Genomic DNA, 27,938 nt, shown 5'->3' on the forward strand with positions numbered 1-27,938 from the left:
AAACCATGGGATCTGCAGCACGTACGTCGTACTCACAGCGGCTGAGACAGGCTTGGGGACGCGGTGATGGACGGTGAGCGTCAGAGCTCTTAGATTGGGTAGGAGCTTGACGATCTGCGAGGGGACTATGAAGGCGGGCCATTGTGTGAGCACTCGCATGAGGGGCTGCCGGAAGGTCGGACCACGGAATGTGTTGACTTGTTTAGTCCGGAGCGTGAGGTTGGCGACGTTGGAGAACCAGACTCGCTGGCAGCTGGTGTGGTTGAGGCAGCTGTTTGGATCCCAGAAGAGACTTCATTTGCCCTTTGTGAGTAGTTGCTTCAGACCTTCCTTCAGGATGGCACTGTTGCAGAGAAGCCACTGGGGTAGGCCAGCTCGAGAGTCGTCGCCTGGTACTCTGCTGCTGTAGCACAGCTCGAAGGAATCCAAGCTGGCCGCGTTGTTCTTGGACAATCTAATGCGAGGTGTCTGCTCCCACAGCTCATCGTAGATTATGTCGCGAATCTGCTGGGGTATTCCCATGAAGGAGAGCGAGACATTAATCTTCAACACTTTGCCCCTGTAGATCCCGGGGCTACTGGATGAAGACGCCTCCACTGCGAACGCAGGCGTGACGGTGTCAGGGTATTACTTGGTAATAATCTTCATGAGAAACGCCGTAAGGTAAACGAGTAGCGGAGAGTAGATGAAAGTATGTTGGGCTGTTTGTTGTGCACAAGCACTGAAGCGTTTAGCGCACCTTTAACTTCACTTCACCAAGAGCGTCTGCAAACTTGCAGCTCCAGTCGTGCAGGGTCACGCTCGGGGTGCATTCGTAGACGTACTGACATGTTCTCAACTTCATCTCACCCACCACTCTCCCCGCCCACCATCTCTTTCCCAGAACCACCATCCTCACCCACCACTCCAAGCACCCAGCACCGCAAAACAGCACGCTGCCCACCCACATACCGGCGCTACACCAACCTAATACGATTAAAAAAAACCGTGCTACTATCATCTCACTCGACTGTATTAAACGCAGACGTAGCAGTTTAAGTAGATACCGTAGAAGACAGGGGCAGCATAGGGAGGGGGTGAGAGAGAAGGTAAGCAAAGTTAAGATTCCTTATTTCCTACTATCCACCTCTTCTCTAGCACTACTAATCTCACACACCACTCTCCAAGTACCTACCACCACAAAACAGCACGCTGCCGAACTACGTAACACCAGCTAGGGTGTTGTAGCTAACTAATCCCGCAAAAGATGCTGCTACTACTGTTATTGTTATCTCGCGCTATCAGCGGATGTGACGTTCCCTACAGCTACGCTAGACGGCAGGGGCAGCGTGGGGGGAAGAGAGAGAGAGAGGGAGAGAGGGAGAGAGAGAGAGAGAGAGAGAGAGAGAGAGAGAGAGAGAGAGAGAGAAAGAGAGAGAGAGAGAGAGAGAGAGAATTACTACTATCTACCTCTTCTCCAGCACCGCCAACCTCCTCCCAATGCTGCCAAAGCACACACAGCTGCAGAACAGCACGCTGCCAACCCACGTGACGACGGCTAGGGTATTGTAACTAATCAATCCCACAAAAAGATGCTGCTGCTGCTGTTGTTGTTGTTGTTGTTGTCGTCTCGCGCTATCAGCGGATGTGACGTTCCCCACAGCTATGCCAGAAGGCGAGGGCAGCGCGGTGGGGTTGGACAGAAAAATGAGCGAGGTCAGCACCGAGGTGACGATGAGCGAGAAGGAGAGGCCGGGCTTGCTGCGGTCGAGAATGTACCACAGGGCGGGGTTGACGAGGGCGAGGGTGAGGGTGAGCTGCAGGGTGGATTGCCAGGGGAGGCGGCGCTGGAAGGAAAGGCCAATTAGTATGTTGGGTGGTGAGTGTAGTATGTAGTGGGAGGGGGGGCTTACAATGGCGAAAGCGACGCCTAGGAAGGCGGCAACGCTGCGGACTACGTCGTGGATTTGCTCGCTGATGGGCGGGTCTGCTTCCTTGTCGTCTTGCGCTTTCTCATCGGGGTCGTCCGAGGCGTGGTGACGGCTCCATAGCAGGTCCATGTACGGCAGCAGACTGCCCAGGGCGACTCCTGCGCAGCCCCAGATGGAGACGTAGACCCAGCTCTCGCGATTGACGCCGGCCACATGCACGGCAGCGAGCTGTCTCGTGTCGTGCAGATGGCTGACGATCAGGCCGTAGAGGATGCCGAACATGAACAGCGCTGCGAGCTTGAAGAAGAGGATGGCGTACTTGGCTACACCGCCGCGCGCCCGCCGCGTTGAACTGCTCCGCCGCCGCTCGGCCTGCAGCTTGCCGTTCCCAGACGCTCGACGCGCCTTCTCTTTCATGCTGAGCGCGGCCTCTGCACCGCTTGTGCCGTCATAGAGGCCCCCATTCCAGCCCATGGCTGCGTGGCCCGGGGTCTCGGCACCCGTCCCCCACGGCGTGTCGGCGACGCTCTGGGCGCCGTTTGTGCTTGCGCCGATGTCGTCGTAGATGCCGAAGAGCGTGCTGCTGTTCATGTTGAGGAAGCTCTTGTTCTGTCGCGGCAGCCGCGCGCTCCCGGTGCCGTCGTTGGGCGAATCCGGCGCATCGTCGGTGCGCGAGTGGTATGTGCCGAGGAGGCGGGCGTTCAGCTGGGCGAGGAAGTCAGAGCTGCGGCTGTTCTGCAGGTTGGAGGCAGGCGGCGAGGACGCGTGGGTGGGGCTTTCCGGTGTGTCGCGGTGGGAGCGCGAGTCGAGGTTCCGCCGCGGGATGGGGCGGTGTATGTGTGGTGGCTGTGCTGCTTGCTCTGCCATGGTCGCGGAGGTCCGACTCTTGAACAGACCAAAACCAAACAGCGGCGAAATTCACCAACTACACAACATGCGGCTGCCTACCATAGACTGTGTGTGTGAAGGAGAGAAGGAGAGAAGGAGAGAAGGAGAGAAGAAGAGAAGGAGAGAGGAACAGAAGAAAAGAAGAAAAGAAGAAAAGAAGAAAAGAAAAGAAAAGAGGAAGAGAGGACGAGAAGAAGAGAAGAGGAGAGGGGATCCGGTCACGCCGCCGAGCTCGCTCCTCGCGTCTCCGCACTTGCAATGAAGAGATGGGGACTGTTTCTGGCAGGGAAGGTCGCTCGAAAGGTCGCCTGCAGGGTCATCAGTGCACATGCACAGGCGCTGAGGTCGAGCAGAGCTTGGCCCGCACTGGTGGACCGGCGCTCGCAAACCTACCTCGTTCTCGTATAGGCAATCTGCCTGTTGGAGCAGCACGGCTGGGCTGAATCAATCAAGAGCAGTGGGTTCGTTCGTGTTTGTCGGTGCAAGGAGGGGAATGCGCCGTTTCGGTCGGCTGAGCTGGGGACTGACGTTGATCGTCCACACGGGTCTGTCTGTCACATGTGGCTTTCACGTGAAAGCCGGCGACCTTCTCCGCACCATTGCCTGCATATCGAGACCTCAACAGACACGCCTGCACAACCGCAACCGCTTGTAGGGATGCATGGTACATGTTCTCATTAGATCTGGCTTTTCCGCCTGCTCCTCCGGATCCACGGCTGACACACGAGCGCCGTGGCTCTCCAGCGGACGCTGGCCTCGTCGTACTGTGGCACCAAGCCGCTATCTAGACCTCAGCTGCAAGGGCCTTTTCCCTCTATGCTCACATGTTGCGACCGACGCCTGCCTGAAATGCTCAACAACGCAATGCACAGAATGCTGCCAGCGGTGGTTGGCTCGCACGTCGTTTCATCGTCTCCGCTTCCTCCACTTCCTCTACTTCCTCCACTTGTCCCCTCCACCAAAGCGCCTTCTGTCACGCGCACGCTTAATCGACGATAGGCTCGAGAATGTTACCGCTGTGACGTGTTAGCAAATCATGCTCCTCTTCAACAGAAACCATGCAATACGTACGCAACAATGTTGGCCCAACCAATAAGGCGCCAGTGCTTCTCGATACGTCGGGACAGCGCAACCTTCTCGCCGATCTCCGTGCAGGCGGGCGATGTGAGGGTCAGACGGGCGGCATCAGCCTTGACGGCGACCACCTTGGCACCCGTGGCCGTGGAGCCGATGTTGACCATGAGGACTTCGTGCTTGGCCAGCTTGGCCACCTTGGCCTGCTTGCCGTCGGCTGTCTTGACACCGAGCAGTCTTCGTAGGAGGAAGTAGTTGACCTCGATCTCCGTGTAGATGTTGGGCAGGTGTCCACGGAGACCCAGGACGAAGCCGACCAGGCGATCGGCACGGCAGAGAGTGGGGTCGACGCGGGTACCGACACCAATGAGACCGCCGGGCACGGCGAACTTCAGGTCGTTGTGCTCGGCGAACAAGGAGACGACCCTCGAGAAGATGGGCTTGCACTGGATCTTGCCCTGGCTGTCCTTGGACACGATGCCAGGCCTGATCTCGACCTCGTCGCCCAGCTTCAAGACACCGGTGAGGATGGAGCCACCGGCAACACCGCCCTTGAGCTCGTCAATCTCGGCACCGGGCTTGTTGACGTCGAAGGAGCGGATGACAATCATGTGGGGCTTTGTGGTGAAGTCGCGGACGGGGACGGGGATCTTGGAGATGAGCTGCTCGCACACGGCGTCGATGTTGAACTTGAGCTGGGCCGAGATGGGGATGACGGGCGAGCCGTCGGCGACGGTGCCGCGGATGAACTTGAGGATGGAGTCGTAGTGGGAGGCGGCGCTGTCTTCGCGCATCAGGTCGACCTTGTTCTGCAGGATGATGATGTGGTTGAGCTTCATGATCTCGATGGCGGCCAGGTGCTCGCTGGTCTGGGGCTGGGGGCAGGTTTCGTTGCCGGCAATCAGCAGCAGGGCGGCGTCCATGACGGCGGCGCCCGACAGCATGGTGCTCATGAGGATGTCGTGGCCGGGGCAGTCGACAAACGAGACGTGGCGCTTGAGGCGGTAGGTGCCCTCGCAGCCCTCGCGCTCGCAGGGCGGGTCGACCTCCTTCTCGCTCTTGTAGGAGCGGTAGCATGTGGGGCGCGGGCACTCGGCGTTGTCGCACTGGTAGATCTTGGCGTTGGCGTACCCGAGCTTGATGGTGATGTTGCGCTCGAGCTCGTTCTTGAAGCGGACCGTCTGCACGCCCGAGATGGCCTTGACGACCGTCGACTTGCCGTGGGCGACGTGGCCAATGGTGCCGATGTTGATGGTGGCCTGGCGCGAGATGATTTCGGGCGACAGCGGGCTGAGGGTGGAGAAGTCGACTGTGCTTGGTTCGGGCTGTTCGCTGGGGGATGTTAGTCATGCTGTGCTGTGCTGTGCTTTGCTGTGCTTTGCTTTGCTGTGCTGTGCTGTGCTGTGCTGTGCTGTGCTGTGCTGTGTGTCCTGCTTCTCGTGCCCACGCCCACGCTCGAGCTCACGCTTCACGGGGATCGAGCTCACGCTTCACGGGATCGAGTGCATGGGGCGCGCTTACGGCAGCTCTGGGCGCTCGACCGGTGCCGGCGCCTCTCTCGCCTTCTTCATGGCCGACTTGGGCTTGGTCTCCTCCACCTCGTCCTGCTCCGACTCGCTCTCGACATCGTTGACGTCGTTGACGTCGCGGTGCTCGTGCTCCGACTCGGAATCCATGCTGGGCGGGCTTCTCGTGCGTGCAGTCGGGGCAGTGAAGGGGCGACCGAGTCCTGCAGATGCGGCGTCCGGGTGCGTGGAGATTGAGGGTGAGAGTGGATCGTGGGTCGAGGATCGTGGTTTGCACTGCGAGGCGGCGGCGGCGGCGGCGTGCAGCGCTTTTCCCACACCACGAGGCGAAAATGCCGTTGACTCAGCCGTCCGTCGCGGGGCACTGCGCCCAGTGCTCCGTGCGCCTCGCTCTCCCCGGAGCCTCACGTTGTTCCGGCCGGGCCTGCCATAAAACTTTCGCTGCCCCCGGCCCGCCCTTTGCCCTCCATATTGAACAACGCAAAATTCAACACACCTACTATAAAGCATTTTCTTTGGAGAGACCCGCCGCCCACCGGTGGTGCGAGGTTTCCATGAGCACGAAAACCGTCTGTAGAGTGGAGAGCAGCAATTTGGCCGATCTTGGGTGCGGTTTCCTCCGCTTTCGAGCACATGGGGGAGAGCGCAATGATTGACCGTACATTCCCTTTCCTTCAGCCTGCCTGGCCTGGCCTGGCCTGGCCTGGTCTGCTATCGACTGTGTCACCGTCCTCATCTCATCGACGTGGCTCCACGTAGATGGCAGCACGCCGCTTCCTTCCTTCGCGTACCGCAACTAAATATCGTCGAGACCGCGTCTCCATGTCTCGGCGACATTGTACTTGCGGCAGATCAACCCAATGGTTCTTATAGACGTCTAGGACACTACTCCCCGTTCCAAACGCGTTTCGATGGGCCATACATGCTTTGTTGGCCGTGTATTGTGATGATTCACGTCGAGCCTACCACCATTCGTTGTGAAAGGGAAGTCGTCAAAACCCAAGGCAAGACTGCCTTAGCTGTGATTGGCCAAATGCAGCTCTTCACCCTCCTCCACTCACAGTGCTGCACGTCTCTTCATGCCATGTGTGCTGCACAATGCCACCCTTTATCGCATGAAACAGCATATTGACCTGCCACAAGAACCTCCCATACATTCCCCCCAAACCAAACACACCACCACCATGCCACAAATCGACACCCTCCGTCGCTGTGCCTTCAAAGCCCCCCAAAACGACAAATACCAGTGCCAGAAAGCCGGTGACAAGTACCAGCTCCACGTCGACCGGTGGTACTGCAAATTCCACGACCGCCACGTACAAGACAGGTGCCAGGTCCTGATTGAGTGGGCAGGAAAGGGCGCCCAATGCGAGCAGCTGGGTGTTTGGAACGAAGAGCAGGGTAAGAAGTTGTGTGATTGGCACGGCGCGCAGAGTAGAAAAGTCTTGATGGAGGAGGAGGAGGTTGGGACGATGAAGGAGCATGTTGAGGTGATTGATACAGACACGGAGGATTGTTTGGGACAGGCGGAGTCAGTGCTCTTGTCGTTGTCACCGCCTACGCTTGTACAATCAGGTTGCGAACCGCATGTTGAGGACGCATTCATGAGCCTTGAGTTGGGAGAGCAGCCATCTGCGCCAACTGTAGCCAAAGAGAATCTAGTCGACACCGACCCTGATCCAACGGCGTTGGAAAGCAAAGGATCTCAGATCACCACAAACAAAGACGATAGAAACCCACCCACTGAGCCTTCTTCCAACAATGACAACACCGTCGACACACACCATACCTCGACTCCCACACCTCCACTCCACCGTCCCAATCTCGCACCCACATCCGCAACCCCAACCCCAACCCACAATCCCAACACCCCCCCCTACGCAGCCTACATCCACGTAATCCACTCCCTAACAACAACCACCCCGCCCCGCCGCTTACACACGCGCACCGACTCGCTCGACCCTCTGCAGAGCCTCGAGCCAGCGACACCGACGCGCGCGCCCGCGTTGTACGTGCAGTGCTGCGTGTGTCTGGAGAAGCACAGCGAGGAGGTTATGCGGCGGGTAGCGGCGTGTCAGCATCAGTACCGGGAGCTGTGTTTGCGGAAGGTGAGGAGTGGTGCTGGGGGGAGACGGTATAATTGCAGGGGGTGTGGGGAGTGGATGGATCGTGTACGGAGGAGCCCTCAACCGCACGAGTGACGCCATGAGGTCTGAGTGCCCATGGATAGCTCTTTTCCCTTGCTATAATATAATATCGTGTCTGTCTGTCTGTCTGTCTGTCTGTCTGTCTGTCTGTCTGTCTGTCTGTCTGTCTGTCTGTCTGTCTGTCTGTCTGTCTGTCTGTCTGTCCGTCTGTCTTTCTGTCTGTCTGTCTGTCTGTCTGTCTGTCTGTCCGTCTGTCTTTCTGTCTATCTGTCTGTCTGTCTATCTGTCTTTCTGTCTGTCTGTCTTTCTGTCTATCTGTCCTACGGTGTGCAACCCCGCTCCTTCGTCTCCGCCCCCCAATGTCCCCCCCTCCCAAACCGCGCTCCCGTAAACCCCAACCTGCACAACCCTTTGTCCAAAATCTCCTCCCGATGCCCCTCCATCTCCTCCAGATCCCAATTCACACTCACCACACACCCCCGCAGCCACTCCGCGCGCGGCGTAGCAAGGAACAGACTCAGCCCACCGCTCAACATCGGATCGTCGCGCGCGAATTCAAGGTACTGCCGCGGCGGCATGTCCGTGGCCACCAGGCCGGGGAAGATGCTGAAGCAGCGCACCTGCGCTTGCTCGGCGTGCAGGAACTCCATTACCTTTGTGGAGGCGAGCTTGCTGGGTACGTAGGATGAGAAGTCGGGGTACAGGCCGCCTAGGGTGCCGGTGGAGAGGGTGATGACTGTGCCTTGGGGCTGTGTGGATTGGGCCAGGAAGTGGTGGATGTTGAGGTGCGGAGCTTTGACGTTGACTTCAAAGTCGTGCCACCACTTCGACGGCGCGTCCTGTCCGAGCCGCGCTTGCGTGAGGGATCCCGCGTTGTTGATCAGCACGTCCATGGTTCCGAGCTCTTTCGCTGCTGCTTGCCATAGTTGCTTCACCTCGTCCTCTTGCGTCATGTCCGCTTGCACTACCACCACCTTTGTCCTGCCCTGGCTGATTTCTCCAAGCTCGGATTCCAGCTCTTTCAACGCTTCGAGCCTTCGGCCTGTGATCACAATCCCTTTGGCTCCGGCTGTGGTCCATGCTTGTGCAATTGCGCGCCCAATGCCCCCCGAAGCGCCCGTGACGAGGACTGTCTTGCCGGCTGCCGAGAGGGATGGGTTGCTGGGTTCAAGCAGAGGGTACATGGAGCGGTGCACACCGTTTGTCAGTTGTGCAGGCCATGTTATGGCGTCGTAGTCGATTTCTTCGGTCATGGTGGTGTGGCTCTGTCTGGGATCGTCCAAGTAGCAGTGTCTAGGCAAGATCATGCCAGATCGAACCAGAGGACTACAACGCCTTATTCGAGATACGGGAGCTGCCTCACTTTACTGCTCCTAACCGACATCTTGGGGGCTCGTAAACTTTTGTGGACCTATGCGGCACAGTCGTCTAGGGACGGAGCAGCGATGCTAGAACGGGAAGTGATCCATATCTTGAGCAGCTGCATTTTTTACTGTCATTCAGACAAGCAGGTTTATCCCAAAATAATTCGAATGTGTCTGTTCACCATTGTATCGCGCGGTGGGAGACGTGTATCGCCGTTGATGTGGTCGTGGAAGCGAGGAGATCCGACCAGGGTCGCTTGCAACCTCACCAACAAATCCAATGCCGAGGCTGCATCAGATAAGGTCAAAAAATGTCGCAGTCTCCGTGCAAATCGAGCGGACGTTGGCCGCGGAGTAGAGATGATGCGGGTCGTAGCTTGCATCATCATCATCATAATCCTTGAATTTGATACCACTCGGGGCACGATCTCCGAATATGTGGGTCATGAAGCGCAGGCGGCATGGCGGCGGTTGTGGGACACGGGAGGAACGTGCCGTGGGCATTCGCCGGTCTAGCTTCGCCTCGCATAAAGACTATGAGGCAAAGAGAGAGTCATGGATGTAATGACCAGCAGTATGGTAATTCAAGATGCTTTGTCGATAGTCGAGAGTGTGAGAAGTGAAAACCAAAGGACGAAGAACATGCCATCCACAGTGCGATCAGTGTTGCCCCTTGAAGTGAACGAGGTTGATCCACACAGCTGATACCGAAGGATCGCGACTGTCGACATGCCTTGAAAACGTTAGACAGGACTGTGCAGTGGAAAATAACCAACCTTAGTCTGAGGCCTAGGAAACAGCACTGCCATCCACTTCCACCTTTGTGAACAGATCGACCCATAGGTGGTGCATTCCAACAGTGTTTTTCCCAAAAGCCATCTGCACCACCTTTCCCTGTGTACTTCAACGACATGACGACAACTAGCTCAGGCATCACGCCTGCCATGGCACCACCACACGGCCTGCAGTCGAATTTCGTCGACCCTCCTACCATGATGTCCATCGCCATCGCCGGCACTGCCATCATCCATCTCTTCACCATACCCTTCGTCTTCGCACGCGCATACGTCAATGCCTTCGTCACGAAGAAATTGCACATCGAGGACTACCTCTGCTACTTGTCGTACACTGGCTGCATCGCCTATACTGCTGCAATTGTTCGTGCCGAATCTGTTGGTATGGCGCGACACATGTGGGACATGCCGCTTTCCGCCTTCACGAACATCTTGTACATCTGTAATATCGTCTTTGTATGCTATACCGCAACTGGTGGTTTGGCGAAGACAATGGTCTTCCTGCAGTTGAAGAAAATCTTCACCACCGGAGCGTATGACGCCGTGTTCTGGGTCATTGTTGTCTCTTTGGTGGCCAACGCCATCTTCTATACCGCCATGTTGTTTTTGTACATCTTTACTTGTTGGCCTCGGGAGAAGATCTGGAACTCGACGGTAAAAGGACATTGTCTCGACAGTAACAAGCTGAACATAGCAATGGGGACGCTGAATGTCATCAGCGACATGGAGGCTTTCGCAGTACCACTCTGGGCCATCTGGCATCTCAGTATGGAGTTGAAGCGGAAGATCGGCGTGTTTGCGATTTTCGGTGTAGGCGCAGTGTAGGTGTCCGCAGTCATCCACCCGTTCGAGTTGTTGCTGATTATGCATGCAGGGCAGTTGTAATTGGCGCTGTCGGCTTGTACTACCGAATCGTTCTGTTGGAGCAACCAGACTTTAGCTGGCTCTTAACACAAGCTGGTCTGATATGGTGAGTAGAATGTGTACTGTAGCGTCCTCTCGGAATGACGGCTAATAACTCCTAGTATGGCTGAGCTTGCTATCGTCATCATTGTAGGCTGCTGTCCATATGTTCCGCGTTTCCTTCACATTATAAGACTGCGAGGAGCTGAGAACAGCAACACGGCTGAGAAACGTTCTTCGATACCGTGGAAGCCGACTGCAAGACTGAACACCTTCGACAAATATCTGACAACCAGATCTGGTATGACGAAGTTAGAGCCCACAAACTCCGAAGAGTGTGTGGAGATGCACCAATACAAAGACATTGCATTGCAAAAGCCAGGCTGCATTGCAAAAGGTAGCGCGAATGTTAGGTAGGGATAGGAGCTTTGAGTTGCACTCGCTGGCACTCAGCTTTTGGTGTATGTAATGCGATAAGATTAGCGTGGTGACGTCATCGCACTGCAGTGTTCGAGCAAGCACACATACAAAACGCTCAGGGGAAAACTCGTTCATGTATCACATTTTGCTGTTGAATGCGAAGGTTATCTGATCGGAGCCGCAAAGACTTACAGCTGCACGGGGTAGTCCGTCGATTCGATCTTTGAGGGATACTCAAGACCGCCCTGCTTCCTAACTTCGTCCATGACCTCCATGATCAAGATACTCTCAGCAAGGTTCTCGAACTTCCCCTCCTTCCTGCCCTCAAGCACTGCCTCGGCAGCCTCATCAGCTTCCCAAAACATACCCTGACCCTCGCCTTCTGGTTGCAGTGCGCCACCGAATCCATTGTACCAGTTGCTGCCCTTGCCGGGCCCTGGAATTGGCCAATCTTTCTCCTCAACAGTACCGTCGCTGAGGATGACCTTGGTCTTTGTCGGACGGAAAGAGGGAGGGAAGACTTGGATCTCGCCCTTGGGGCCTTGGACGCGTACACACGGTGTGTCTTCGTTCTGGCCAGGACTTGTGGCGACGCGAAGGGATGTTGTAGCAACAGCGTGTGCGTCACCACCTTCTTCCTTCGATCGTGGGAAGTTGAGGATCATCGTGCTGTGCTCGTCTGCCTTTCCTGTGGCCTCGTAGTTCTTGACAAAGGCAAGCAGCTTGGGTGGCTGGCGTGTCTTCTCAGGCTGAGTGTGGTACAGTGTCTGGAACACCCATGTCAACGCGTAGATTCCGAGATCTAGTAGCGCTCCGCCAGCGAGTTCTGGGTTGACCATGCGGTTCTTGCCATCAGCAAAGTTGCTCTCGGGATCCAGGGCCATGCTGTTGTCTGAGATGACGCGCGCAACAGGCCCAATGCGGCCAGATGTAATCTGCTCGCGGACATAGATGGAAAGGGGGAAGTAGCGTGTCCATACAGCCTCCATCAGGAAGAGGTTCTTCTCCTTTGCGATTTCGACCAGCTTGCGTGCCTGTGGGGCATTGACAGTAAATGCTTTCTCGCACAGAACGTGCTTGCCTGCTTCAAGGCAGAGCCTGGCATTCTGGTAGTGATGCGAGTGTGGCGTGGCGACGTAGACGATGTCGATGTTGGGATCCTTGACGAATTCTTCATAGGAGCCGTAAGCCTTCGCGTCCGAGGGAGAGCCAGTCTCCTTCAAGAAGTCTTCGGCGCGCGATTTCGAGGATGAAGAAGCGGCAGCAACAACAGTGTGCTTCACGGACTTGACACCACGGGTTGTCGGGTCGACCAGCAGATCCTTAGTGCTGTGCGCATCAGTAGAGCTCATGGTGGGGTGAATCGCGGGGTACTTACAACGTGAGAGCAATGCCCCCAGTCGCGAGGATGCCCCAACGGATGGTCTTTGGATTTGACATGCTTTCAATTGATACTTGTGTATATGTTGAGTATGAATGGGTGCGCGATAAACGAAGTAAGAGTAGCAGGGCGGATAATATAGCTATGCAGGCTGCTGCACAGCTCAAACGTCACGACCGGCAACCTTGCCGCTATCGTAAACCCGCGTTAACCCCACTCTTGCCCCTATCCACACAAGCTCTGCAGATGCCGACCTATTGTTGAAGGCAGACGGCCCGTCCATTGTGATGAACGCACGTTGTCAATTGGTGGCGCTAGTATCCAGAGCAAGATGAAGAGCGAAGTTTGCGGAGGACATACTGCTGTGATTGGGTCGACTCTTGCAATTACCGCATTGGGACACGGCAACAGCCCTGGCTTGGAGATCTCTCGATCCGCAAAGCGGTGTTGAAGGGGTAGAAGCTGTCGTATCTCCACCGTCGGTCTTCTGCCGCCCATCAATACTGTTCAAACTTTAGCACGACCGGATATATCTCTCGTAGAAGCACGTTGAGATACATGGATATTTTGCCGTCAAGACTGTAGATGCGTGGTCGAGACTTGTTATTTTGATATGCTGAAGAGCTCAGGCTACAACGACGCCTCAATCTCATCAAGCCCAGACACTTGGTTGACGACCCATTTCCTCTTTTCCTCGTCAGTGTACCGGGGGTACGGCCTCCTGCAGTCTGCGCTCGACTCTGGATATCCTCTCTTATGTGCGACCACGTACTTGGTGCCGTTGATGCCACTCTTCCCAAAACCCCATTCGGTGACTGACAACTTGACTTGGAGAGCGGAGGCCTCAGCATGCTTGCCAGATTGGTAGAGGTCGAACATGTGTACACAAGTCTGGCTGTTGTTAGGGCTGGCAATATCAAACCCAGATACATTGTTCTCACCCTGGGGTACAAGTTTGCAACGCCGGTGATTGTGCCCACACCACCCACGCTCAAGGCTGGAATCAACCAGTCGCTCTGTCCAGCCAATGCAACGAACTCTGACTTGTTGAAAGAAGCGGATATCCTTGCAACCTTAGCAATACCGCCACATGTGAGCTTGACAGCTACGATATTGCGGTGCTTGCCTAGGATGTCTAGCATCTCAGAGTTGATGTCTAGGCCAGCTACGACACCTGGGAAATTGTAGAGGACGATAGGGATGGGGCTTGTATCCGCCAGCTCTTGGAAGAAAGCAACAATTGCGTCCTGGTTCATCGCGAAGTGGAAGTATGAGGGCACGAGCGCAAGGAATGCGCTTGCACCTGCATCCTTCGCCTCAATAGTCTGCTGTATCGCATCGCGTGTTGAGCCTGCTACGCCGCCGAGTGTGATGGGCAGGTCGCCGCGACCTAGTCTTTGTGCTGTCTTGCGTGCCTGCTGGACTAGTTGTATCTTCTCGGCAGACGAGAGTGTCGCTGCTTCACCATTTGTGCCTGCAATGACGATGCCGTGGAGACCATTGGAGATCAGGAACTCGAAGTGCTTCTCTTGAACATCCCAGTCGATATCTTGCCTCTCGTCACTCTTAAACCAGGTCAATGACGGGACATGGATACCAGGTGGGAATGAGTATTCCTGGGCGAGGCCGTTGCCATTGGAAAGAGTCTCGTTTGAAGGCATGTCGTATGAAGGCCCAATGATATTCTGAAAGTAGATTGAAAGAAAGCAACGCCAGCAAACAGCGAAGAGCGCTCATTATGACCATTATTATTCCGACACGCGTTCCGACACCCACTACAAGTTCCGGTAGCGTCCCCACGCGTGGGACGGTCGTGTAAAAGCACGCGATGCTGGTACTCAAGATACCACAGGATTTCTGAGACGATACGATTGGGCGCGAGAGGGCGTCGGCATACATCGCTTGCACTTTACCCGGAAGATACACTAGCTTGGCCCTCCCATCTTAGCGTAAGCGACTGCCGACGCCTCCGCATTATCGTCTCGCAACCCCATCAGTGCATCTGGAGTTCTCCAGCAGAGTCTCCATACGCAATTGCCGGGAGTCTGTTTCTGTGCACTAGCTCACGACGTCGCGTGGCGGCTAAGCTTGTCTCAAATGACCGTGGCCTGATCAGTCTCGATCAGATTCCAATATCCTTTTGCTCGGATGCATGTCCCAGTGAACGACCAGGTTATTTTGTGGGGAAGCGAGCTGCAACCCGGGGCCGGCTTTATCTAGAGCACTTAAAGAGACACTCATACCCCGGATTGGAGATCAGCATCGTCTCCATACACAACCTCTACTAAGCATCCTCTGATCTGCTGTCAACATGGGAGGTTTTGCAAGAGCTCCAGAGGATAGGCCTACGCCTCCAGAAGTGGTACGTTCGTAGATTATCAAATCGATGGATTATCCAAGATCTTGTGCTGAGTCCAGAGACAGTACAACTGGAGAGTGTACATGGCAGCTCTGGTCATCTCTATGGGTGTCCTGGCCTACGGATATGATTCTGCGTTCATCGGAACCACGATAACCCACGAGAGCTTCAAACGGGATTTTGGTCTCGACAACATGTCAACGTCAGAAAAAAACGAAGTCACAAGCAACATCACATCTATCTGTATGTGTCGAGCGTTTCCTGTGTCAATGAAATGGCACACTAACACGCTTGCAGACTCTGCAGGAGGTCTCGTCGGAGCCCTTCTCATGTACCCTTCACTCGAACTCCTCGGTCGTCGCATGACAGTCATTATCTCAGACACGATATTCATCATTGGTGCGGTTCTTTGTACTGTTCCCACCCACCAAATCGGCCTTGTATATGCTGGGCGCTTCTTCACTGGAATGGGTGTCGGTGGCATCGCTGCCGTCTCTCCAATCTACATTGCTGAAATCTCGCCTCCAGCCATTCGCGGCCGCCTGACGGGATTTTTCGAGTCGTTCTATCAGACAGGTGCTGTCATTGGCTTCTGGATCAACTACGGAATTGTGCACAACATGGACAGGTCAAAGTCCGTCGCGTGGCGAGTACCCATGGCTGTGCAGCTTATCCCCGCTGGGCTTCTGGCCCTGATGATTCCGCTACTGAAGGAGTCACCAACGTGGCTGCTAAAGCGTGGGCGCAAAGCAGAGGCTCTGAAAGTATACAGCTTCTTCCGGAATCTACCTGAGGATCACGAGTACATCGCGCAAGATGTAAAATTCGTCGAAGCTGAGATCGCCAAAGAGCGTGCAGCACTCGTTGGAGATCAGCAACATGCTACTTTCCTCCAGGTCATCAAGGCGGCTGCCAAAGAAGCATCTCAACCGGGCATGCGCAACCGCTTCCTCTTGGTGTTCCTTATGTTTATGTGGCAAGCTTGGAGCGGTGCGGCAGGTAAGTCTACGAATCACAAGCTATTGGTCCAATTCCTAATATTTTCCAGCAATCAACTACTATTCTCCAACAATATTCACCTCGATCGGTCTGTCTGACGTTACCCTCTGGACTGGCGTATACGGTATCATCAAAGCCGGCGGCTCCATCATCTTCTTCACGTGGTTTATCGACATGTTCGGTCGTAAATGGCCTTGGATCATCTCCTCGTTGATCTGCGCATTCTGCCAATACTACTTGGCCATTTACATAAACCTTGGCGAACCGAAGGTCGGCCAGCCCATGTCACCCTCGACCATCGCCGGGGGCAAAGCAGCAACGGCTATGATTATGATATTTGGAGCAGCTTGGTCGTAAGTGATCTCAACAACACGTAAAACGGACACAATAACTAATGAAATCCTAGATTTGGAGCCAACGGATTGCCATGGATCATCTCTGCAGAGATATTCCCGACCACATTGCGCTCCGTCTCTGGGCCTTTCGCGGCGGCGAGTGTGTGGATATGGACCCTGATCGTTACCAAGAGCCTACCCCAGATGTACACCAGCATGGGCTGGGGCGTCTACGTCTTCTTTGCTACTTGCTTGGTCTGTGCGAGCATCTATGCTTGGTTCTTCATCCATGATACCAAAGGACTGCGCATGGATGATATGGACAAGCTATTTGGTTTTGAAAGAGGGGAACAGCGCGTCGTTCCTACACCCGACAGCAAGATGGACGATGAGAGCGAGCATAATGAGAAGGTTGCAGCGGTACATATTGATCACTCAAGAGTTTAAAGACAACATCTCATAGGAGAGCTTTGACCGCCACCGCATACAGCACTCATGAGGTCCGCCCCTCAACGATATACGGCTCAGTATTTTGAATTATATATTTCATCTGAATACAATGGGAGTGTAATGTGCTACGCAAGACAGTTTGTGATGTAGCAGTTCTTGTCTCGAGCATCAAGCGGATTTGGCAACACCAGTACGTTTTAGGTCGTGCTTGAATCTATCATTCTGACCAGGACATAGGTCAAATATCAAACTTTTGCCGCAGCCACCAGTTATCTGATTCCCACGATTGTACGTCAACCAGATACGCTACGTTGCTTATCTTTGCAACGTGCCGTACGGGCCCTCTCCTGATTCCTTACCAGCAAATCGATGTAACCGAAAGGCACAGAGTGGCCATCACCCCTAACAGTGCGAATCTGCCCACGGAAACCGGCAGGCCAGATCCCAGCAAAAAGCTTTCTCCCCATCAGATTCACACTCTACCGACGTGGCTTGCCACGGCCGTACATCTGAGAGATTCGGCAATTCGATACACTGCTGGCCCGCGCCGCTGACGTATTGCTATATTCTGCTCGGTTTTAACCCAGGAGATACACGATTGAACACTGTCAACTTTTTTGGCTCCGTGTCTGCTCAAGGACAGAGATTGCAGTCATACTAGACTTTGGAAAGTGGTTGGCAAACAAATGAATCAGCATAGACAAGGCACGTCACTTGGAACGCTTCCAAAGTGAGAATGTGCTAGATGGGGTTTACTGGATGCTTGCAGGACGGTTGACAGATGTCGATGCACGAAGAGTACTTCAACACTTTATATCAGGAAATCAACCGAGCACTCATGTCCGCCATGGATCACTTCAAACGTCGATGACAAATTCATAGTAATAGCTTGTGTTTCCTAGATCACGATCCAGCATTCAACATCCAGGATCAGCGACTTGAGCGAACGAGGTAGTTGGCCATGGCACCGGTTATGGGCGGACGACTAGTTGCTGGGTCGATCAGGAAAAAACAAAGAAAAGATTATTAATGCTATTGTCCATCTGCCAGTGATGACTAAAACGCTTCAACATTGGTAATGGACCATCCATGAACGAACGATAGACAACAAGCAGCCCTAGCTAAGAAAGAAGCTCAACGCCAACACTAAATTTAAGCTTAAACGACCCCTGCTACCCCACCGCATCACCCAAAATTTAACTCGCGACATCCCACCTCGGTCGCGCAGTCGCCCTCGCGCCCACCTGCACGCCAACGCACACCCAATCACCACATTCACACATTCACACATCCGCACACGCCTCGCACCCACCACAATGAAGCTCCTAACGCTCAACTTCCTCACCTGCGCCGTCAAAACATGCAAAACGCAAGCCTCCAGTTTCCCCCTGCACCCGCGCGACGCGGAGCTAGAGATCCAAGAATCCGACATCAACCTGCCGTTCCTGAAGAACATCCTGCCGCGGCTGATGTGGGAGGAGTTGAGGACGATATGTAAAGAGGTACATTTATTCCCCAATACCTTCTTCCCTCTCCCCTCTTCCCTCTCCCCTCTCCCACTCCCTCTCCCACTCCCTCTCCCACTCCCTCTCCCACTCCCTCTCCCACTCCCTCTCCCACTCCCAATCCCCCATATCTTCCTTGCACAACCACCAGAAAAGCACAAAAGCGGCACTTCTAACACGCACACAGCTCGGGCTTCCCGACCTCCCCCCCACACCGCCGACGCCTGCCGATCTGGTCGATTCGACTTCTGCGGCTGCAGAGACTACAGTAGCGCCCGCGGCGCCCGGCGCACGCGTAGACGAAGAGCCCAGCCAGACGGCGCGGGACCTGCACCGCGTGCTGCTGGAGACGTGCATCCAGGAGGGCAAGCTGGTGTGCGGGTGCTGCGAGCACGAGTACGCGGTCAAGGAGGGGGTTGCGAATTTCCTGCTGCCGGGGCATTTGGTGTGAGGATGTGGGAGGTGGGTGGGATGGGGATTATGGAGGGGTGGGAGGATGAAGGGGGGGTTTTCTTCGGCTGGCATCGACATGGCGTGCTGTGTCGGTTGCTGGCGTGCAAATGCAAGGTTGGCTCGAGAGTCACCCCCCTCGTAGTCCGCGTCATCTAGTGGAAGAGGGTAGTCGCAGACGGCAGAGGTGTTGGAGGACGCGTGGGAAAAAGTTTTGATACCCGTTCGTTGGAGCATTTTGCATGGCTGGAGTTTGGTTCACGTTTTGCATGGAAGAGATTGAGAAGGGGAAGTAGACGTATGATATCATGGTATCTAACCCATCATGCGCCCGAACGCCTGCACTTTTGCTCACTGACCGTCACCTGAACACACACATTCTCTGCCGTGAGAACATCCTACAGATCCAGGGCGCGGTTGATCTGCACCTTCTTGTCCTCGCCCGCGCTCACAATGCCAACCTCCTTGTCCCACCTGACGCTAAATACCTTGACGCCCTCGCCGTGGCTCTTCGCCGGCCCGCTCTGTCCCTGCCGGTTGATTGTGTAGACACTCTCGCCCGTCATGCCCTCGCCAACCTGGCCGCCAGTGGTAACGTTCCTCAAATCCCAGATCTGGCAGGTGCCGTCGTGGGAGCCGGAAACAAGATTGTACTCTGAGTTGGGATCTGTGTCGAGCGACACGATGCCGTTCTTGTGGCCGCGCAGTGTCATGACGCTGACTTGTGTGGCGGACACGCGCGGGTCAATGAGGGTGATGTGGCGCGCTGCAGTTCCGGTTGCGAGGAGGTTGCGGGCGGGGACTGCGCAGAGAGAGAGGAGCGCGTGGCCCGTCGTGCGTGTGTCGACGCAGGACTGCGTGGGGAAGTCCCACGTCTTGAGTGTGTGGTCGTGCGAGGCCGAGTAGGCGACTGTGGCGTCGTCGGGTTTGAAGATGACGCTGGAGACGGGCGAGGCGTGGCCGGTGAAAGTGGCTAGCGCTCCGCGAGCAGGGACTGTGCGGTCGGGTTTGGAGAGCTTCTGGCGCTTATTGGAGGCGGCGGTCGAGCTGGGGAGGAGGTTGGAGGGCGCGGCTGGGTTTTCCCTTGCGTTGCTGGAGAACAGGGAGAGGGTGGAGTCGGACGAGGCGGACAAGATGCGGCTCGAGGGTGCGTGGACGGCAAGATCCTCGACGGCCCAGTTGTGGCTGAACAGCTCGAGGCTCGTGGTGATGGTGCGCGCATTGTCGTCGTACTTGTAGACGCGCACGGTGTTGTCCAGACCTGCAGCGACAAACTTCTTGTCCGACAACCACTTGGCCGACTTCAAGCTGGTGATCCTGCCGCCGTTGTTGGGTGCTTCCGATGTCGCCAACACGTCGCCCGAGGTGTTCCAGACTCGCACCAGGCCGTCGTAACTGGCGCTGAGGATCCTCTCCTGTCCACCCTGCACGCCTCCACCCGACCATGTGCCTGCGGGCGAGGAGCGTGACAGGACATCTACAGCAGAAACCCAGTCGTCGTGCTCGAAGCTCGTGACGTTCAGCGGGGGGACCAGCGCTCTTGTGTACTCTACGTCCAGTGTTGTTTCTGCGTTGATGCCGTTCTTGGTGAGGAACTCGTCGATCGAGGTGCGCAGGAACTGGCCATTGATCAGGATATCGAAGGGAATGCGGTTTGCGTCGCGGTGCAGCAAATCGTTGACGAGGGTGGAAAGCTGGTGTCGGCTCAGAGCTGTGAGTACGTCAGCAGTGCACAGCAGCATCTAACAGACATGACATCATTTCTTGATTTCTTAATCTCTTGCATGCCGTCTCTTCTGCGCGGCTGTGCGCTCATGGATGGAAGGAAGGACTAAACTCACATGTCTGCACCAGCAAAACCGTCGGCTCCTCGGCAATCTGAAGGCCAGGGTCGCGGGTGCTGAGGCGGATCTGCACTTTTGTTTCTGCTGCGGTCGACTCCATGGCGTGCTTTGTTGTGTGTTTTGCTGTTGCCGTCGCCGTCGCCTGCAAGCTCTGGGAAATTTTGGCCAGGGCAACTTTTCTAGAGGCTAGAGAGACGCTAGCGCGGGGAGGGAAGCACCAGTCGGCATTCCAGAAACCTCCGCCTCAGCTTTGCCTCGGATTCTGGCATAGACAGTCGTTCAGAGCATGCAATGTCGTGGATATCGTGTCTAAGCAGTCGCAGCCTATCTAATGCATACTCGTCCTCCTGATCTCCGCAATGGCCCTGCGCCGGAGATCGCTCGGTGCGAAGAGCGCCTCGATCAGGCCTACAACTTCCTCTGCCGTCATCTCCAGTTTCAGTTCGCTCTCGTTCCAGAGATACTTGATGTCTGCTAGGCTGCCAGCCAGAATCTCACCCAAATATTGCAGTCTGAACCAGTTCTGCACATAAAGGCTTGCTGTGTCCCTCGTTTCTCCCTTCTCGTCTTGAGTCTGGAAGTGCTGATTGAGTGTCGCCAGCGACATGCAGTAGCTGTGCAGCTTCCTCGACTCGTCTTCTGCGATGTCCGACATGTCCATGACGTCGTTGATGAACTTTGTAAATGCTGTGCTGACCAGCGATCCAAGCGACTGGACAAGCACCCTTTGCGACACTATGTTCTGCCACTGTCGCTTGACGTCGCCGATGCGGTCAATGGTCGTTGCAATAGCATCATCGCACACCGTCGCAAAGGGAACGTTGGTGCACCCCTGGAAGCCTTGTGCGCCCTCGAGATGATCCTTGATGATCTGTCGCTGCGACTCCATCTCTCGTCCGTACACTCGCCGGCTGAAGCCGTCTAGTGTCTTGACGTCTGCCTCGATCTTCGGTATCAACCGAACCGAAGGTCGCAGCAATCGTGGCAGACTCGACGCACGATCCTTCTCTGCATGCTCTTGGGCAAATGCTCGCAAGCAATCCGACAGACGCTCGCAGTCGTTGTAGACGAGCATGTTACCTGCGATGTCGGTAGAGTAGTGTACAGAAGCAGTAGCTCGGTACATCGCAAGTAACAAGCTGGGTATAGCGAACAGCCCTCCACTAGCAGGCGAGATCGCAGACTTGACAAGAGCTGGGGAATTGAGAGCTTCCACGTCTACAACGACTTGTCGTACCATCTCAATGATCGAGTCAGGGATTGCTGTCACAGTGTACGTCTCTCTCAATGTGACGTGCTGCTCTGTAGGCGGCTTCTGCTGTGACGACTGTCCATCCGCCTTGTGCTGAGGGGATTTCCTGTGAGCCTGCGGTGAGGGTGCTGATTTGGTATCTTCGTCGTCGCCCCAATCATTTCCCCAATCTTCTGCTTCCTCGTCATCTGCTGGCTTTTCTTCTTTTGCTTTGCTCTCCGACCCTGCAGCCTCGTCAAGTTCGTCCTCGTCTATACCCCATGCGCTCATGTCTTCTTCCTCCACGTCTTGCGGTGTAGTGTCTGTCCCCTTTTTGACTTCGTCATCGTCCCCCCAATCGGCGCCCCAGCCGTTGTCCTGCTCATCTTGCGCAGCATGCAAGGCATCGCCTTTCGAGATGACTTGCGTTTCCACCTTCTCCACAGTTTTCTTGATCTTGACTTCCTTCGGGAACAGCTTTTGCACCCTTGCAATTGCATTCTCTTTCTGCTTCGCCAGCCAGATTTCAGCTGACCGGTCAACCCACTCTGTCAGACGGCTTTGCCCAGTCCAACCGAGTTCGTCGAGATACTCAACAAGACCCAAGACATAAGATAGATTTTCCTGGAACTCGGGCACTCCATCTGTGGACGTTGGAACCGCGGGCAGAAGATAGTGGGCGATCAAGCGTGACGTGATGATGGGCACCAACTTCGATGAAAGCGGTACAGCGATAGAAGGTGGCAGGCGTGTACTTAGGTACTCCGCAATTGTGTGAATGTCTTCCAGGGTGACCTTGACACTTCCATCATTGACGGGACCTGCAAGCTGTACATCATCACCATGGATCTCGAAGCTACTGACGACTTGGTCTCGACCAATAGCCAGGCGCTGCGAGAGAATGGCTTTGTCAAAATCGCGGCTGAAGCGAGTAACAAACTCATCCAGAAGACCTAACTTCGCAAGCTGCTCAACAACCGCCGTGACGGTGATAGTTGTCTCTCGTTCGATCGAATCTTTTAATGACACCTTGTTGTTAGAAGCATCAACAACGAGGAGTGCATTCCACGACTCTGAGACACTCTCCTTTATGGCGTTCCTCATCTGCGCTTCCTTGGTCTTCAGTACTCCCACCACCCTCGCAGTTCCAAACGGTCCTAGATTTTTGAATGCGCCATCCACGTCTTCTAGCCGCTCGATAGCATACATGACATGCCCCCGCACAGCAGCATTTTGTGCCGAGTCCAACAATGTTGTGATGTCCCTTAGCTGTTCGATAACGCGCGACAGGCTCTCGTTGTATGCGATCTCGGTATGGAGCAGGCTGACCTTGCTCGCCGCGTCTTGAATGTGTGCCGTGTTGGTCTTTCCTTCTTCTGCATGTTGCACTATTTCCTTGGCGGTGTCCTGAGAGCGTTTGATGTCGTCTTGTAGCTTGCGCGCTTGAGATATCCATCCGTCGACGTCAGAGGCAGCTTCGCGGGAAACTTTGCGAACTTCATTCTGGGACCCGGTCAGCTTTCGCTAACATGTGATGTCATCTGTGCATACTTTGGCGTCTTCTCTTGCCTTTCCAATCTTCTCTAGCAGCTTAGGCAGTGCGCTCGACGGTACTGCCGCAGATGCCACATCTCCATCCTGAGGAAAAGACCCGTGTTCAGCAGACTGGAGAATCGCGTCGCCGAGTTGCTCGTCCGATACAGTCGAAGACATGTCGTGTGCTCATTCGCTGGTCATGTCGAGATGGGAGGAATGACGTGCGCCGTTCTTTCCCTGCGCGACACGATCACACAGTCGATGTTGGCAACCATGACGTCCGTGCGCGGAGCTTCACTTCACATGGAGGGGCAAAGCGTTGTGGAACTCCTACCCCGCCATATACGAATTTCCGCATAAAGTTTGCTCTTTGCTAGAGTAGAAGCACCTGGACCGGCACGTACGCATCCGTTTTCGAGAGCTGGCAGGCATTCCTTGGTAGGTGGATCATGGGATTCTTTGAGCAAGATGAAGCTAACAAACCGGGCAGTCGCTCTCTTTGCCGACCAAACAACATTCTGCGTTACAGCTATCAACAGTTCCTCTCCTTTGCTCTTCTCAGCTCAATGTAAGTCTGGTCCCATACCCTACGATCAACGTTCCCGGCTCTATATCCAACACTTCATTTGGATCTTTTTCTTCAACGGCGTTCCTTTGCCACCGAGGTGTTGCTCAGGCCGACACGATTCTTCTCTCGCCGTTTGTATAGCCACCTTTGTAAAAGACAGTGTTCCTCGTACTTTCACGCCCGACCCGATTGTTGGCTGACGCAACAATGGTAGCACTAATTCGGCGTTGCATCAAGGGGCGCCCACTCAAAAGCAGCCGTGTATTACGACCACTTCGCCTGAACTTCTAGGCTTCCTTGAAAATATCAAGAATCTGCCTTACGTAGAGATGAGACCAATGTCGCAGAAATCGCACTTCAAGAAGATCCAAAACTTCAAAGCTGATTACGCAGACGCCGAGTTTACCCAGTATGAGTCGCAGCGAACAGGCCTACGAGTGACGGTGGTCGACCGAAAAGGTCCTAAAGTCTATGGCTATTTCGCTGTCGCCACAGAGATTCATGATGACTCAGGGTCTCGTAAGTGCACCATGCCGAAAGTCAAACATTGCTGACGATGTGTAGCGCACACACTTGAACACCTGATCTTCATGGGAGGGCGGAAATATCCGTACAAGGGCCTGCTGGACAAACTCTCGACCCGATCCTACTCAGACACCAATGCCTGGACGGATGTCTCCGAGACCGTTTACACGCTTTCCTCGGCAGGCTGGGAGAGCTTTGCGCAAATCCTTCCTGTCTACTTGGACCATCTGATACTGCCTACTAACACAGATGCTGGATGCTACACTGAGGTGCATCATGTTGATGGCAAGGGTGAAGATGCAGGGTACGTAGGTTCTCTGCTCGCTTCGTCCAGTTCACTGACTCAAGAAGCGTCGTTTATGCTGAAATGCAAGCACGACAAAACCTGCAAGGCGATATGATGGATCTCCGCATGCGTCGTCTATTGTATCCGGAGGATGACGGCTTCCGCGCAGAAACAGGCGGACTGATGGAAAACCTACGCGTACTAACTGCTGAACGCATCCGCGAGTTCCACCGAGAGATGTACCAGCCAAAGAACATGCGACTGATTCTCATTGGTGAGGTAGATCATAACAACCTCCTCGACGTTTTGGATGGATTTGAGGATGATATTGTCGATTCTGTACCCTCGTACGACGCACCCTTCAAGCGTCCCTGGGTCGAGTCCAAGCGCACGCCGCCGCTCAGCAAGACGATAGTGGACACGCTCGAGTTTCCGGAAGAAGACGAGTCTACTGGAGAGGTCCAGGTTGCCTTCCTTGGCCCTCCATCGACTGATGACCTGGCTGAGACAGCTGTCAATACCTTACTCACATACCTTGCAGGGTCGTCTGTGTCTGTGCTGGTCAACACTTTGGTGGAGAAGGAGCATCTCGCAAGTGAGGTTTACTATTTCATGAAGGACCACTACGACTCGATCATCTGGTTCACACTGAGCGCAGTGGAGACAGACCAACTTGAAGCAGCTGAAAAGCGTTTCTTCGAAGTCCTTAGGGAGCACGTAGATGGTCCTCTTGACATGAGCTACCTGCGAGACTGCCTCCATCGCTTCAAGCGACAGGCTCGCTTTACTTCCGAGGTCAGCAACGAGGACTGGAACACTCCCATTGTCAAGGACCACATCTTTGGAAACCGCGATGGCTCCGATCTGAAGATTACAATGGGGGATCTCAAGGTGTTCGACGAGCTCGATGGGTGGAGCGAAGATCAATGGCGCTCTTTTACCAAGAAGTGGATATCGGATGCCCACCACGTTACTTTGTTCGGCAAGCCTTCAGCATCTTTGAACGAGAAGATGAAAGCTGAAGAAGTCGCACGAGTCAAAGCGCAGCAAGAGAAGCTTGGTGAAGAAGGTCTCAAGAAGCTGGCAGAGAAGCTAAAGGAGGCTCAGGATCAGAACAACAAGCCTATTCCAGAGGAACTGATTGCAAGCTTCAAGGTGCCCAGCACTGATTCGATCCACTTCTTTGAAACTACCTCAGCACGCTCAGGACTTGCGAAAAAGTTGGGTACGGCCGACACCAAGATTCAGCAGATCATTGATCGGGACGAGAGCGGGCTGCCGCTTTTCGTCCACTTCGAGCACATTCCGACTTCTTTTGTGCATTTTGGCCTGGCTCTAGGGACGTCTAGTCTGCCCACGGAGTTGAAGCCTCTGCTCGGTATCTATCTTACCAACTTCTTCGCCACACCTGTCGTAAAAGACGGCAAGCGTATCGAGTTTGAGGAGGTCATCACCAAACTTGAGCAAGACACCATCGAGTACACTCTAGGAAGAGCCACTGATATTGGCAATTCTGAGATGCTTCACATTCACTTCGTTGCAGAAGAAGAGAAGTTCGAGACTGTTGTCCAATGGCTCAAGACACTGCTCGTAGACTCAGTGTTTGACGTTGAGAGGATCAAGGCTACTGTCATCAAGATGCTGGCGAACGTGCCAGACGAAAAGCGTGATGGCAACGGCATGGCACTTGCCATCGACAAGATGATCCACTACGACACTACCTCTTCGGTCCGCGCTACAACTACCCTCGTCAAGGCCTTGTACCTGAAGCGTACCCTGAAGCTGCTCAACACCGACCCTCAACAGGTCGTCGACAAGCTTGAGGCCCTGCGAAAGCATCTCCTCACCTTCTCAAACATGCGCCTAATTGTTACAGCGAACCTCGAGACCCTCAAAAACCCGGTTTCCACCTTCAAACATCTCACAAGCGCCATCAAGCCAGGCTCGAATCCTACCGTCAACCCTATCGATGATCGCAACAAGCTCCTCTCTGACATCGGTCGCAACCCGGGCGGTGCGCACTACATTGTCACCATGCCCATCGACACATCCTACGGCATCTTCACCTCCAAGGGTCCTAAGGGGTACACGGCTCCGCAACTACCACCACTCCTGGTCACTCTCGCAATTCTCGAGGCTGTTGAGGGACCGATGTGGGTCGCCATCCGTGGTACGGGTCTTGCTTACGGCACATCGTTCTACCGCGATGTAGAGACTGGAAAGTTGAAGTTTGTGGTGTACAACAGCCCGAATGTATTCAAGGCATTCGACGCAGCAAAGACACTGATTCTGGAGCTTGCAGATGGCACAAAATCTTTTGACAAGATGTCGCTCGAGGGTGCTATTTCGACCATCGTCAGGGGCTTTGTAGACGAGCGGGATACTATGGTTGAAGCAGCCAAGAGCTCGTTCATTGATCTTGTCGTACGCGGCGTCGACAAGGAGTGGCAGGACTGGGTCCTCCGCGAAGTGCGCAAGATCACCGAGGAGGATGTCAAGCGCACCTTGAAGGAGGTTGTCTCGGCTATCTTCGAGCCCGAGAAGGTTGACGTCGTTGTCACATGTGGCGGCATCCTGACTGAGGTGAGTGGAACATGGCACTTTTGAAATCACAATCGCTAACGAGGTGCAGAACCTGCAAAAAGAATTTGAAAAGGCAGGCTTCAAGCCTCAGACTAAGACCCTTGCTGATTTCTACGAATCGTACGGTCTCGAAGGTGACGAGGAGGATGACGACGACGATGACGAGGAGGACAGCGACGAAGGCTCAGACGACGAGAGTGGTGATGAGATGGAAGAGTAGGGCCAGTTGCTATGGTCCAAGTTCAATTCACGTACAAACAAAGGAGGCGGGCGTCAAAGGTCTACGTGCTGTGCCTGTGTTGATAGAGTGAGGCTCTGCGAATACATGCTCCAAATCGACCTCCGATTTTATTGTGATACTGGCCTCAAGACGATAAACTGTAGGGCAACAAGTGAGCTCTGGCCAGAACACATACGACATGGAAGCCGTCTCCATGCTGTTGACCCAAGACATTGCCATGAGCCTGCAAGATTGTGATCATTTTGTCGTTCTCCACAAATCCATCCGTCTCAAACATGCCAATTTTCCTCGGGATGGATCAGCAGCATCGCAGTGGAAGCCTCACGCACCGTGAATAGCAACAAAGCAACAGCAAACACGCCTCAACAGCCGTTCTGCACACGCGTCGCAAGATGACATGACGGGCAGAGTTCCAGGCTGCACGAGAAAATCGGACTGCCACCGGCCAAGCCGATGTCTTGCGCAAGCAGCTCCACAGCACGTCACCACCCATGATCTGCGACAGGGAGTTTGAGCATGGTGAAACAGAATGCCTGGCGATCGCCCATGGCCCAGCAAACAATGTCAGGGACGGGGGACTCGGTGTCCTTGGGCGCATTATTGCGGCTCGCTAGGAAAC

General features: G+C 54.7%; 13 protein-coding genes across 13 annotated transcripts, besides 15 other annotated features; 5 read left to right on the forward strand and 8 right to left on the reverse strand.

Annotated features, from left to right (window-relative positions):
* Positions 1-294: 294 nt before the first annotated feature.
* Positions 295-522, reverse strand: EKO05_0008017 (uncharacterized protein; the record flags this gene model as incomplete). The annotated part of the gene is made up of 1 exon (XM_038946428.1): positions 295-522. One exon carries the CDS (start codon positions 520-522, stop codon positions 295-297), a length of 228 nt encoding a protein of 75 aa, XP_038796489.1.
* Positions 523-878: 356 nt separating this feature from the next.
* Positions 879-922: a tandem repeat.
* A 415-nt stretch (positions 923-1,337) lies between these two features.
* Positions 1,338-1,434: a tandem repeat.
* Positions 1,435-1,445: 11 nt separating this feature from the next.
* Positions 1,446-2,777, reverse strand: EKO05_0008018 (uncharacterized protein; the record flags this gene model as incomplete). The annotated part of the gene is made up of 2 exons (XM_059637183.1): positions 1,446-1,826; positions 1,893-2,777. 2 exons carry the CDS (start codon positions 2,775-2,777, stop codon positions 1,446-1,448), a joined length of 1,266 nt encoding a protein of 421 aa, XP_059493166.1.
* Positions 1,573-1,608: a tandem repeat.
* Positions 1,776-1,806: a tandem repeat.
* Positions 2,778-2,874: 97 nt separating the features above from the next.
* Positions 2,875-2,924: a tandem repeat.
* An 859-nt stretch (positions 2,925-3,783) lies between these two features.
* EKO05_0008019 (eukaryotic translation initiation factor 2 subunit gamma) lies at positions 3,784-5,548 on the reverse strand (the record flags this gene model as incomplete). Its single annotated transcript, XM_038941361.1, has 3 exons — positions 3,784-3,814; positions 3,870-5,204; positions 5,394-5,548. 3 exons carry the CDS (start codon positions 5,546-5,548, stop codon positions 3,784-3,786), a joined length of 1,521 nt encoding a protein of 506 aa, XP_038796491.1.
* Positions 5,222-5,298: a tandem repeat.
* Positions 5,314-5,367: a tandem repeat.
* Positions 5,549-5,680: 132 nt separating the features above from the next.
* Positions 5,681-5,706: a tandem repeat.
* Positions 5,707-6,075: 369 nt separating this feature from the next.
* Positions 6,076-6,105: a tandem repeat.
* A 372-nt stretch (positions 6,106-6,477) lies between these two features.
* On the forward strand, positions 6,478-7,599 carry EKO05_0008020 (uncharacterized protein; the record flags this gene model as incomplete). Its single annotated transcript, XM_038946430.2, has 1 exon — positions 6,478-7,599. One exon carries the CDS (start codon positions 6,478-6,480, stop codon positions 7,597-7,599), a length of 1,122 nt encoding a protein of 373 aa, XP_038796492.2.
* Positions 7,600-7,657: 58 nt separating this feature from the next.
* Positions 7,658-7,865: a tandem repeat.
* EKO05_0008021 (uncharacterized protein) lies at positions 7,866-8,852 on the reverse strand (the record flags this gene model as incomplete). The annotated part of the gene is made up of 1 exon (XM_038946431.2): positions 7,866-8,852. The coding sequence occupies one exon, from the start codon at positions 8,850-8,852 to the stop codon at positions 7,866-7,868; it is 987 nt and encodes a 328-aa protein (XP_038796493.2).
* A 437-nt stretch (positions 8,853-9,289) lies between these two features.
* Positions 9,290-9,308: a tandem repeat.
* Positions 9,309-9,820: 512 nt separating this feature from the next.
* EKO05_0008022 (uncharacterized protein) lies at positions 9,821-11,023 on the forward strand (the record flags this gene model as incomplete). The annotated part of the gene is made up of 3 exons (XM_038941323.1): positions 9,821-10,524; positions 10,578-10,673; positions 10,729-11,023. 3 exons carry the CDS (start codon positions 9,821-9,823, stop codon positions 11,021-11,023), a joined length of 1,095 nt encoding a protein of 364 aa, XP_038796494.1.
* A 191-nt stretch (positions 11,024-11,214) lies between these two features.
* On the reverse strand, positions 11,215-12,466 carry EKO05_0008023 (uncharacterized protein; the record flags this gene model as incomplete). Its single annotated transcript, XM_038941326.1, has 2 exons — positions 11,215-12,355; positions 12,405-12,466. The coding sequence occupies 2 exons, from the start codon at positions 12,464-12,466 to the stop codon at positions 11,215-11,217; spliced, it is 1,203 nt and encodes a 400-aa protein (XP_038796495.1).
* Positions 12,467-13,037: 571 nt separating this feature from the next.
* Positions 13,038-14,068, reverse strand: EKO05_0008024 (uncharacterized protein; the record flags this gene model as incomplete). The annotated part of the gene is made up of 2 exons (XM_038941284.1): positions 13,038-13,298; positions 13,349-14,068. The coding sequence occupies 2 exons, from the start codon at positions 14,066-14,068 to the stop codon at positions 13,038-13,040; spliced, it is 981 nt and encodes a 326-aa protein (XP_038796496.1).
* A 650-nt stretch (positions 14,069-14,718) lies between these two features.
* Positions 14,719-16,547, forward strand: EKO05_0008025 (uncharacterized protein; the record flags this gene model as incomplete). Its single annotated transcript, XM_059637184.1, has 5 exons — positions 14,719-14,769; positions 14,832-15,009; positions 15,064-15,765; positions 15,815-16,118; positions 16,172-16,547. 5 exons carry the CDS (start codon positions 14,719-14,721, stop codon positions 16,545-16,547), a joined length of 1,611 nt encoding a protein of 536 aa, XP_059493167.1.
* A 1,250-nt stretch (positions 16,548-17,797) lies between these two features.
* Positions 17,798-17,858: a tandem repeat.
* Positions 17,859-17,866: 8 nt separating this feature from the next.
* EKO05_0008026 (uncharacterized protein) lies at positions 17,867-18,506 on the forward strand (the record flags this gene model as incomplete). Its single annotated transcript, XM_038941339.1, has 2 exons — positions 17,867-18,052; positions 18,243-18,506. The coding sequence occupies 2 exons, from the start codon at positions 17,867-17,869 to the stop codon at positions 18,504-18,506; spliced, it is 450 nt and encodes a 149-aa protein (XP_038796498.1).
* Positions 18,078-18,180: a tandem repeat.
* A 397-nt stretch (positions 18,507-18,903) lies between the features above and the next one.
* Positions 18,904-20,449, reverse strand: EKO05_0008027 (ribosome biogenesis protein ytm1; the record flags this gene model as incomplete). Its single annotated transcript, XM_038941425.1, has 2 exons — positions 18,904-20,216; positions 20,347-20,449. The coding sequence occupies 2 exons, from the start codon at positions 20,447-20,449 to the stop codon at positions 18,904-18,906; spliced, it is 1,416 nt and encodes a 471-aa protein (XP_038796499.1).
* A 228-nt stretch (positions 20,450-20,677) lies between these two features.
* On the reverse strand, positions 20,678-23,293 carry EKO05_0008028 (ribosome biogenesis protein ytm1; the record flags this gene model as incomplete). The annotated part of the gene is made up of 2 exons (XM_038941331.1): positions 20,678-23,083; positions 23,132-23,293. The coding sequence occupies 2 exons, from the start codon at positions 23,291-23,293 to the stop codon at positions 20,678-20,680; spliced, it is 2,568 nt and encodes an 855-aa protein (XP_038796500.1).
* Positions 21,771-21,813: a tandem repeat.
* A 720-nt stretch (positions 23,294-24,013) lies between the features above and the next one.
* EKO05_0008029 (uncharacterized protein) lies at positions 24,014-27,298 on the forward strand (the record flags this gene model as incomplete). Its single annotated transcript, XM_038941189.1, has 4 exons — positions 24,014-24,203; positions 24,249-24,513; positions 24,561-27,078; positions 27,128-27,298. 4 exons carry the CDS (start codon positions 24,014-24,016, stop codon positions 27,296-27,298), a joined length of 3,144 nt encoding a protein of 1,047 aa, XP_038796501.1.
* Positions 27,215-27,273: a tandem repeat.
* Positions 27,299-27,938: the final 640 nt, after the last annotated feature.

Source organism: Ascochyta rabiei, chromosome 14, assembly GCF_004011695.2.
Source record: "Ascochyta rabiei chromosome 14, complete sequence".
Lineage (NCBI taxonomy): Eukaryota > Fungi > Ascomycota > Dothideomycetes > Pleosporales > Didymellaceae > Ascochyta > Ascochyta rabiei.